Source organism: Delphinus delphis, chromosome 17 (genome assembly GCF_949987515.2).
Source record: "Delphinus delphis chromosome 17, mDelDel1.2, whole genome shotgun sequence".
NCBI classification, from domain to species: Eukaryota; Metazoa; Chordata; class Mammalia; order Artiodactyla; family Delphinidae; genus Delphinus; species Delphinus delphis.
This window is the reverse complement of record NC_082699.1, coordinates 28,033,678-28,045,601: the sequence shown is the minus strand read 5'-3', so window position 1 is coordinate 28,045,601 and position 11,924 is coordinate 28,033,678. Positions and strand designations below refer to the sequence as shown.

Sequence of the window (11,924 nt, the reverse complement as noted above, 5' to 3'; positions counted from 1 at the left end):
CCTTCTGAAGAAAGACTTATAAAAGATATTATAAAAGATTTGGATTCCCTAAGTTTGGGGATCTTCTACTGTCATGTGGAAGTATCACCTGGCCTTCTTTGCTTTGTCTTGTGGGAATTGAGGTTTGGGAACCAGCATAAAAATGACATTCTAGCTACTGCTATTGTTATGAAAAATAAATTGTCTTTGTCTCCATTTCCAGCCTCCCTGAAACTGTGCCAGACTAACTTGTAAGCTTTCAATCAGGGTTAAATCTTCATAGTTGTTGAGAGTCTTGTGATTTCTTACTTGACCCATGGGTTATTTAGAAGTGTGTTGTTTAATTTCCAAATATGTGGGATTTCCCAAATTACATTCTGTTGTTTGTTTCTGTTTTGTTTCTGCTGCTGTTGAAGGAAATATTTTGTGTGATAGAAATCTTCTCAAATTTTTTGAGACTTGTTTTATATCCTAGAATTAGGTCTATCCTAGACAATGTCCCATAAGTGCTTGAAATAAATGTATACTCTGCTTCTGTTTGGTGGAGTGATCTACAAATGTCAATTAGATCAGTTTGATTGATAGTGCTGCTCAGATCTTCTATATCCTTATTGACTTTCTATCTAGTTATTGAGTGATATACTGACATCTGCATCTATAGTTGCTGAATTGCCTATTTCTCCTTTCAGTTACATTAGTATGGCTTCATGTATTTGGGGGCTGTGGTATTAGGCATGTATACATTTATAATTGTTACATCTTCCTTATACATTGACCCTTTTATCATTATGAAATGCCTTTCTTTGTCTCTAGCAATATTTTTGTCTTAAAGTTATTTTGTTTCTTATTAATATTACTATTCCTAGCTTTCTTACAGTTAATGTTTACATGTATAAATTTTTCCATTCTTTTACTTTATACTTAATTGTGATTTTGAATCTAAAGTGTGTCTCATTTAGACAGCATATAGTTTGATTGATGATTTTAACCAGTGTGACAGTCTCTGCCTTTATATTGCAGTGTTTAACCTATTCTCATTTAATATTATTGATATTGTTGTATTTACATCTGTCATTTTGCTATTTGTTTTTATGTCTTTTTGTTCTTCTATTCTTCCTTTACTGCCTCCTTTAGTGTTAAACAGGTATTCTTTTTTTTTTTTTTCTGCACCGTATGGCTTGTGGGATCTTAGTTCCTCAACCAGGGATCAAACTTAGTCCCTGGCAGTGAATGTCCTGAGTCTTAATTATTCCAGCCAGGAAATTCCCTAAACAGATATTCTTTTCTTAAAATTAATTAATTTATTTAGTTTTGGCTGCATTGGGTCTTCATTGCTGTGCACGGGCTTTCTCTAGTTGCAGTGAGTGGGGGTTACTCTTCACTGCGGTGCACGGGCTTCTCATTTTTGTGGCTTCTCTTGTTGTGGAGCACGGAATCTAGGCACATGGACTTCAGTAGTTGTGGCACACGGGCTCAGTAGTTGGGGCTTGTGGGCTCTAGAGCACAGGCTCAGTAGTTGTGGTGCATGGGCTTAGTTGTTCCACGGCATTTGGGATCTTCTCGGACCAGGGATTAAACCCACGTCCCCTGCATTAACAGGTGGATTCTTAATGACTGCACCACCAGGGAAGTCCCTAAACAGATATTCTTAATGTGACATTTTAATTACTCTGTTGATTTGTTGAGTTATTTTCTTAGTGGTTGGTCTGGTAATTACAACATGCACCTTTAATTTCATCAAAATCAATTTCAAGTTAATTTCAGTAAAATATGGCAACTTTACTCCACTATAGCTCATTTCCTTCTGTTTTCTTTGTGTTATTATTGTCATATATATTACATCTATACATTTTATATACCCTACACTTAAGTTTCAGAGTTATTGCTTAAAATAATCTTAGGTATTTTTTTAAAATTCAAAGAAAAATGTGTATACACACATATAGAGTCTTTTATATTTACCCATATACTTACTGTTTCTGGTTCTCTTTCTTCCTTCCTTTTCATTCAGATTACTTTCTTCAGCCTGAAGAATTTCCTTCAGTAAGTCTGCTAGCAATGAATTCTCTCAGTTTTTGTTTCTCTGGTGATGTCTTTATTTTGCCTTCACTTATGAAGTATATTATCACTTGATATCATATTTTTGGTTGACAGGCTTTTTTTTTCCCTTTCAGCACTTTAACTGTCATTCCACTGTTATTTGGCCTCCATTTTTAAAAATAAGTCAATTGTTAATTGTATTATCACTTCCTTGTATACAATGAGTAGTTTTTCTCTTGCTGCTTTCTCTTTTGCTTTGCTTTGGCTTTCACAATTTGGCTTTTATAGGTATAGGTTTGATCCTCTTTGTATTTATTGTGGGGTCATTGAGTTTCTTGGATCTATTTATTAATGTTTTTCATCAGTTTTCAGAATTTCCAAACCATTATTTCTTCATACATTTTCCTGAGTTGTTGTTGTTTTTGTAACTTGCCTGGTAAACTCATAAATCCTGTTTTCTTCATGGTGTGAAGCTACTATGTCTTCTCATATTTTAATTCTTAATTTTAATTTTCATGTTTGGATTCCTAGAGGTTGCTACTGTTAGCTGCATAGCTTAGTGGTCAGTTAATGATTTGAGCAGAATTTATGCTCAAACATCTCAAATCCATAAGGCTTCCATACTTTCACAGTCAATCTGTGTCCATGTTGGGAAGCACATTCAAAGTTCAGCCAGTTTTCAAGTTGCTTTGGCTTTTACTTACTTCCTGACACTCGTGGTTTTCCCCTGCAGTTCCCCAGTCAGCTAGGGATGTGTGAAGAGTTTATCTAGCTCCTCTCTGACACTCTTACTTCAAGGGCATACTTGTTGAAAATTGACTGGTTTGATGATAGCCCCAAACTGGACCGTAAACTCGGGCTAGCAAAGATATGGGCTTAATCTGTATGTGTCCTACTGAATTCACTACATTTCTAAGATAGTTCTGTGGGTTTTCACCCTCTGACTCAAACTGAGTCTACTAATGTAAACATGTCTTGTCTAAAATTTTTAAATGAAAATGAAACTATTTACTATCTTTCTACTCTATAAAATTTGAGAAGTCACAGGTTTTATTTTCTAACATCAAAGGGCTAATTTCACTGAAAAATATTACTTTCCTTTGGATGTTTAGGATCACCACAGAGTATTTTTTCCTTGTGTTTTAACCACTATAATTCACATAACTTGATTTTGTAGATTCTATAAAGTGATTTTTCTTACTCTAATTATGCTATGCAATACAAAGGGCAACAATTTTTCTCCCTATTTTACTGACATGAGAATTGAAACCAAGAGTTATTGAATCCTTACCAAGTGAAAAAAGCTGCAATATCTGAAAGGTGATTTTTGCAGTTAGGTCTTTTTATTTCAAATATATGGCTGTTTTAATTAATCTGTGATCTTTCTGAAGCAGAATATTATTGTGCAATAGGTGTTCCAGAGTACCTTCACATATATTTTCACATTTGTTATTACTACTAATGAGTGATATGACCAAATAATATACTCATCTCATTTTATTTTTTATATTAAAAAAATTAAGTATAGTTGATTTAGAATATCATGTTACTTTTTGGTGTACAGAAAATGATTCAGTTATATATATAAAATCTGGAATATATATATATATATATATATATATATATATATATATATATATATATATTCCAGATTCTTTTCCATTATAGGTTATTATAAGATATTGAATACAGTTCTCTGTGCTATACAGTAAATCCTTGTTGTTTATCTCTTTTATATATAGTGATGTATATCTGTTAATACTATTTTCCTAATTTATTCCTCCCCCCAGTTTCCCCTTTGGTAACCATAGTTTGTTTTTTATATCTGTGAGTCTGTTTCTGTTTTGTAAAATAAATTCACTTGTATTGATTTTTAGATCCTACATATAACTGATATCATATATTTGTCTTTCTCTGTCTAACTTACTTCACTCAGTATGATAATCTCTAGGTCCATCCATGTTACTGCAAAAGGCAATATTTCATTCTATTTTATAATTGAATAATATTCCAGTGTGTCTATCATCTATCTACCTATCTATCTATCTATCTATCTATCTATCTATCTATCTATCTATCTACCACATCTTCTATATCCATTCATCTGTTGATGAACATTTAGTTTGCATCCATGTCTTGGCTATTGTAAATAGTGTCATTTTAGAGTTGAGATAACTGAGGAGCCTCAAGCTTGGATGTAGTATAGGCCTTATTTTTATTTTCATTATTTTTCTTTATAATGAGAGCCTATTATTGATTTTCTTTTATCTTTAGGGCCTTATGATAACTGGAAATGTAAAGTTTTAAACATATATACTTTATTAATATATTTGTTTAGGTATATTAAGTTCAATTGAGAATTGAGGCTCTTTCAGTTTGTCTATTTTTAGAGCAAAAAATTAGTTTCTTTACTATAAAGTAGTAATTCTTAAAAATTCTGAAAATTTGAATCATTTTTATGGTAAACTGAAATTATATATCTCTATATAGATATATATATATTGTGGAAGGATTCATTTCTACTTCAGTAATAAGAAAAGTTAAGTACTCAAGGTCTGTATAGATTTTGGGGATATGCCTAGAGACAGAGTATGAGTTATATTTCCTGGAGGCAAATGCTATCCCAGAGCACCCATATGCACCTTATTAAGTATATTCCAAGGGATTTTGATAAGTATTCTCATATTTTCTATTCTATTCTATTCCATTCTATTCTGTTCTATTCTATTCTTTCCATTGTGTTCTGCTTTTTTTCCTTTTACACTTCTTGGTGTTTTCCATATTTTTGCTCCTAAACTTTACCCTTTACTATATGCTCAAAAGAGATTGCTTGACCTTTTGAACTTTTACATTTAAATAAATAGATAAATAAATAACCAGACATGAACTAATTTAGCATAATTCTCTTAAAGTATGCAAAAAATCCACTGTACATTAGAAACTCCCTTTATTCAGTAGAATGAAACAGAGTGTCTTCCCTCTGGTTCTGTGTAGCCATACCTGAGGACATGATTTCCTTCAGAGTCAGGACGGCTAGGTGGGAAATGTTAACCAATAAGTAGATCAGTGCCACATGGATAAGTGCAGTAATCACACATTTGGGGATATTCTCACTAGGGCTTTTCAGCTCTCCTGCAAAAAAAAAGTGCCACACATAAAAAATGGCTAATTATATAATCTTTGAAAGTGGCTTCAATATAACACATAGTAAGTAAAAGAAACGACTGCACACAACAAGAGTTCATTTTTGTTGAATGCTTATTTACCAAGCTTGGGCAAATTATTGATTCTAGTAGCAACAGAATTTTGCTAAATTCTGGGTTTTAATGTTGTATCTCTGATATACTCAACATGAGCTTTTTTGGATAAGAAAATAACTCTGAAAACCTGGATTCTAGGCCAGGAAGACTGGAGCAAATCTTCCCTTACCTTACGGCCATCACTGTATTCAATAGAACTACAAGTACGTGTTAATGAAGGGCTGGAATAGCTCATCTGTTAATCTGGTCACAATATTCTAGGACTTTAGGGTAGACTCTCCTGCTCTTTTCACTCCTTGGATTAAGATTCTAGACTAGTTAAACCTTAAATTAAACTTGAATGTATATTGCCAACACCAAAATTGACATATATGTTTACTTGGAAAATACAAAATTATATTATTAACTCACAGTATGCAACTCCTTCAAAATAATTCATAAGTATTAAAAAGTAAAATGCAAAATAAGACCATAAAGATTTAGAGAAAGAAGCACAGATATATATTTATCTAAACCTTGAGATGGGGAAAGACTTTTCAAGTATGAAAACAATGAAAAATTAAAAGATGGATAGTTTGATACTTGTAGGTATTATATAAATAACTAAATAAACATAAATAAATTCTAGTCTTTAAAACTGAAATTTTAAAATCTTATGAACAAAATAAAAAGCAAACAAACTGGGAAAACCATTTACCTGTCTTACAAGGAAGACACATAAATGGTCATGAACATTTGCAAAACCCTTCCCACCCATTAGAAATTGAATAAAAATGAGTTATAACACTGAAATTTGATTTTCACAACTTTAGGTGACTAAAGAATGAACAAGGTTTGATGAAGCCAAGTCTAGTCATTTTAATTCAACTAATAGATATATTTGTAGAGCCTTTCTGGAAGACAATTTGGCAATATTTCTCAAGACATTTCTAAATATTTGTATGCTTTACTTATTAATTTTACTTCAAGATTTTTTCTAATAAAGCAATGAGAAACCCACAAAGATTTACATAAAAGGATGCTGATTGGAACAATAAGTATAAAATTTTAAAGTGGAAAACTAGAAACAACTCTGGGATCCAACAATGGGAAAAAGTTTGAAAAATGGTCAAATTACATATGATAGAATACTGTGTATTCATTTAAAAGCATTTATATTTAATAATATTTTGAATTCTCACTATGTGCTTTAGGTAAAATAAAGTTATAAGGGTATATGTGCAGTGTGACCCCCACATGTGTGTACATACAAGATAATTGGTTACAGGTAATCTTTATTTTAATTTATATCTTCTGTATTTAAAATTTTTCTCTGATGAGTGTTGTTATAACTACAAAGTGTAAACTATTAAAATATTTGTTCAGTAAAAAAATGCAATTGTCTTGGAGTCCTTAAGCTGTCACTTCTATGTTTCCATTTGTAAACACCTGGAAAATATTTCACTTTCCAAAGCTGGAAAGACACATTTGTAGAGAGTTTAATGCATTTCCACCCACTCACCTGATAAAAGCAAGAGAGAAACACATTATATTAAAACAATGTAGTATTCCTTTCTTAGAATTAAGCTGATTAACTGTTGTATGTTTATAGTGTGGTGGTGTTTTTTATAATTTAAGAAAATGACTTTACCTGCTATTCGAACAAGGATTCCCCAGCCATAATACGCATATAATCCTTGTAAGAAGGCTTCAGCAATCTGTGAGGCATCTGAAACTTCAGCATCGAAAGCTTTCTCAAACCTGCCTAAGTTCTCTTTTCTTCCTCTCACCAGTAACACGATTCCAGCTAGAGATACGAAGCAGAGTACTGTCATTTTCACAACTGTACTGACAGTTTGAAACCAAGTCACCTCCTTCACTCCTCGATCATTCAGAATTCCCAAGCACCATAAAATGGCCAGTGGTAAACATTTCTTTGGCATCTCAGGAGCAAAACATCCAGGGTAGAAAGGCTGCATTATATACCCTGCTAGTAAAAAGCCACGTGCAGCAGCTCCTGCTGGGGTACTAAATAGATTGATCCAGAGATAGAAGAAAGCAATAAAGGGTCCAAGAGATCTCTTGAGGAAATAATACTGTGCTCCACTTCTAGGGAATATGGTCCCCAGCTCTGCGTGACTAAGGGCAGCCATCATAGACACTATGGTGCAAGCAGCCCAAATACTTAGGGAGACCCCCACATTGAGTGAAGAGTATGTTAACACCCCTTTAGGAGCAGCAAATCTTCCTGCACCCATTATGATACTGAATAAAAAATCGTTCCATGGAAATACCTTTTTACCTGTTGAAGCTGAGTACTTTCTCCCATCTTCATTTTCTTAAGTCTGAAACTTAAATTTAAAAGCTAACATAAATTCACAGTTTTTACTCTGTTCATACTTGTGAAAGGCTTCAGCCGATCTTCTTATAGCTAAGTGCTTTACTTTCCTTCTCCTCTCTTACTCAAATAGATTTTGTCACAGCCCTTAACATAATAAAAAATTTAACTTGTGAGTAAATTGAACTAAAGTGTCTGAGATAATAGTAGAGTTATGTTGTACATGTTAAGCATTTAAACAGTTATGCACAATTAAACATTTTAGACACAGCTAATTGGGAATGAGATGAAAAATTCCAAGTCAGGTTTCTTCTATGGATATGTAGCCTCGTTAATTTTGATCCTTAAACAAGTAATTTTTAAAGTTTGTACCATAAGGAAGTTAAAGAATGACAAAAAATCCAAGGTTTGAATCACATGTTTGCCACTTGTTAGCAGATCTTGGTTTGAATCACACACACATCTGCCACTTACTAGCACATCTATGTCACTCAATGACTTTCGATTTTGTTATTTTGAAAAATGGGACTGATAATCCTTATTTTTTTCTTTAATAGAATTAAATAAGGTAATTTATTGATGAAGCAAATACTAATACAAAACTCCTGGTAGTATACCTGACATACCTTAGGGATCCATAAATGTTAGTTTCATAATTTGGTTATTTTAATTTTCACTATCTGCATTATATACAGAGTGCTTCAGCTTCTCTAAGGTCCTTTAAAAACATTTTGTAGTTAGTTGCAAATTAGACTCAGTTTTTGACAAACAGGTCGCTTAGTACACATATGTAGGGTTTTACATTTCCCTGGTTAATTATCTAGTAGGGGCATGATTCATCTTTTCAGCATTATTTACTTTTTTCTATATTTTCAGCTACTTATTGACTTAGGGCACACTCTTCTGAGCATCTGCTTTTTGCCTGGTACAGTGTGAATCAGTGCATGTGCAGGAATGACTAAGCCAAGGTCTGGATATTGTTCACCATTTTACCCTGGTGTCTGGCCCAGCTTGGGGTAACACAGTATGTCTCAGTAAATCTGTTGAATTAATGATCTTTATCCTCCAGGAACTCCTGTTTAGAGAAGAAGACATATATAAACCAAGACTTTTTATATACTGGTTGTGAGCTTCAACATGGTAATACTAATAATAGCTAATACTTACATGACACCTACTATGTGCTGGGAACTGTGTTTAACACTTATATTAACTCTTTAAATCAAATCAACCACCTGTGATACAGTACCAATAGATGAGGAAATTAAGAAATTAATTTGTCAAGTTCACCCAGCTATTCACTTAAATTAACTAATTTTAATGTATTTTATGTATATGTTTTTATATATATTTATGATTTTACTTACAAATAAATAAATCCATAATCCACAAGAAGCCAAGAAACAACAATATAAACCATAAGAATTGGCTTATTTTTTCTTGGTGACTTTTTCATGGGTCCTGTGTTTATCCAATCTCAGCGATACCTCCCCTTGTGCAGGGACTGGATTAGGACTGATGGAGCACTCAAGTCTGACTCACAGCCATGAGTGTGTCATTAACCTCACTCTCCTCTCTCTCACAAGTGGCACAATAACAATGGCCTGTGAGCACAGGTTATTGCAACTCAATAAACAGACTTTAATTCAAATCTTGGCTGTGAGAACAGTATTCTGAAGATCTCTAGACATATTACTACAGTTACAGAAAAACCCTTTGGGAATAGTCTGTACTTCTTTTTCTAGTGTAAAAAACTGACACATAGACCAATGGAACAGAATTGAGAGCTCAGAAATAAATGCATTCATGTACAGCCAGCTAGTATTTGACAAAGAAGCCAAGAATACTCAACGGGGAGAGGACAATCTCTTCAATAAAAGGTGTTGGGAAAAGTAGGATATTCACATGCAAAATTAGACCCCTATCTTACACCACTCACAAAAATTAACTTGAAAAGGGATCAAAGACTTAAACATAAGACCTGATATTGTAAAACTAGAAGAAAACAGAAAATAACTCCTTGAATTGATCTTACCAATGATTTTTTGAGCTCAAACCAAAAGGGCAAGCAACAAAAGCAAAAATAAACAAGTGGGACTACATCAAACTAAAAAGTTTCTGCACAGCAAGAGAAACACCCAGCAAAATGAGAAGGCAATTTATGGAATGGGAGAAAAATATTTGCAAACCATCTACCTAATAAGGGTTAATATCCAAAATATATAAGGAACTCATATAACTTAATAGCAAAAAATCAAAGAATCCAATTGAAAATGGGCAGACAACTTGAATAAACATTTTCCCAATGAAGTCATACAAATGGCTAACAAGTATATGAAAAGATGGTGATTGCTTTTTGGTAGCCGTTTACTTGTAACTCACCCTTTGTCTCGATACTTTTAATTCCTAAAATAGTAATTTGTAATTGGTGTTTATGCTTGACTGTGCTTCTGAATAACTTGTACAAACTCCTTGATTGCATTAGATGAATGTTAGATATATATCAAAATAAAAACAATAAACTAGATTTTGGAAATATTTGACATACTGGAGTCAAAGGATCTTTGTTCAGGCTGACTGAGTAACCTTAGAAATTTCTTTTGTTTTCTTGGCATTAGTTTCTGTCATTTATAAATTAATGGAATAGGACTGCATCTATACCTCTCCAACTGAAATACTCATTGCTCAAATATCTGTATGCCAGGGAATAGGTGAAGCCATGGGATGAATGTTATTCATCTTCCTTAGGTGTCAATTTCACTCAAAGTACTCTTTTTGGGGAAAAATTTTGAAGCATTTATTTAAACATTCAAAATTTATCTTGAAGCATTTATTTTAAACATGCAAATATTATGGGATAGAATATAAAATTAACACGTTTTTTTAAAGATAAAAAACTAATCTTAAAAGATGTAGTTACCCCACTGAGATGGGATGCACACACTACCCCTGCCATCCAAGATTTGGTTCAGATATCAAAACTAATGATGACATACATGCACTAAGAGGATATGGAAGCATTCATTATTCTCATAATGAGGCTCTCATGAGGAGGCAGGGTAGGATCCCAAGCAGGTCCAAAAATGTTTTGAGAGGGCAGACAGGAGCTACTAGCTTGGTGTTCTATGGTGGTGAGGAAGTAGGGCTGAGGTGAGAGTTCCCATTTGAATGGGATGGTGCTCGTGTGATTTTAAGTTCCTATTGGTGCCAGTGGAGGAAACAGCAGGCTTTCTTATCAGCTTGTCTAGATGTAGGGAAGAAAAGGAAAGGGAGTAGTGGAACTTAAAATCTGTCAACAGTCAAACATCAAAATGGAATCAGACTTTTTATTAATATGGATTTTTTTACATTATTAGAGTGCTTCTTTGAGCTATACCTCCAGAACCCTGCCTCCAAGTTTTGGTATATTAAACCAATGCCTTCTCTGCCATTCTACAAATATTTGTGAAGTGCCTAAAATGTACACTGTTTTAGGTGCTCTGTACATATCAGTATACAAAATAGATAAAAATTCTAGACACAGTAGAACTTCAATTCTTCTGGCATTGTTTAAAATCCATGGCTTGAGAGTGGGGAAGATGGTCAGGAAATTTTTATCCTCACCTGGGATCATTTCATGCAGAAAGAATGCACACTGTTCTAACAGAGTGCCTATGTCTGTGACTTTTGTGCCAGTACCTATATCCCATCTGTGAGAAAGAGGATGGCACAGTTGATGACACAAAAGTAAATTCTGTTGTTAATGTCATTTCATAGTCAGATGAGGAATACATACTGAACTTTAGGAAGGCATGTGTTTTAAGGCCCTTATTCTTGGTCTGGTCTGTTGATATATTTCCTTCCTAAAGCATGGGATGGCACAAATAGAACAAATTTTAGTTACTCAGACCCTATCCTTCTCCTTTTTCTAAATCATTTTGTTTTCATAATAAAAGTTGCATGTGGAAGCATCTATGGCTGGAGATGGGAGTGGGAGTGAAATGTGGACTGTTTTTCTCTTTTCTCTGAATTGTTGATACCAAAACCAGATATGGTAATTTAAAAATAGGGAGTAGAGGAGTCTGGACAAGGATATGTGTGGGTCTCTTAGGAGAGCCAGGAAGCATACTATCCAGTTTATTAGGATCTGGATGATATACATTCTCCTCTCAGGGCTTGGAAGCTTTGGGGACAAAAGGGAAGCAGTGAGCTTGAGCTGAAGGTTCCTATGTGCCCTTATCCTGTCAGGGAATAGATTTGTACAGAAAATCTATGTAAAACATTGCTGCTAGCAGGAGATAGAGGATGGTGATCTTGAGCTATTTGAACAGTTCAGTAGAGCAGAAAGA

At 33.7% G+C, this 11,924-nt stretch overlaps 1 protein-coding gene across 1 annotated transcript; it reads right to left on the bottom strand.

The window, feature by feature from the left end:
• Positions 1–4,966: 4,966 nt before the first annotated feature.
• LOC132440303 (solute carrier family 7 member 13-like) lies at positions 4,967–7,516 on the bottom strand. The gene is made up of 2 exons (XM_060035254.1): positions 6,910–7,516; positions 4,967–5,151 (listed from the first exon to the last, which is right to left on the bottom strand). Exons 1-2 carry the CDS (start codon positions 7,514–7,516, stop codon positions 4,967–4,969), a joined length of 792 nt encoding a protein of 263 aa, XP_059891237.1.
• Between the last annotated feature and the right edge of the window lie 4,408 nt (positions 7,517–11,924).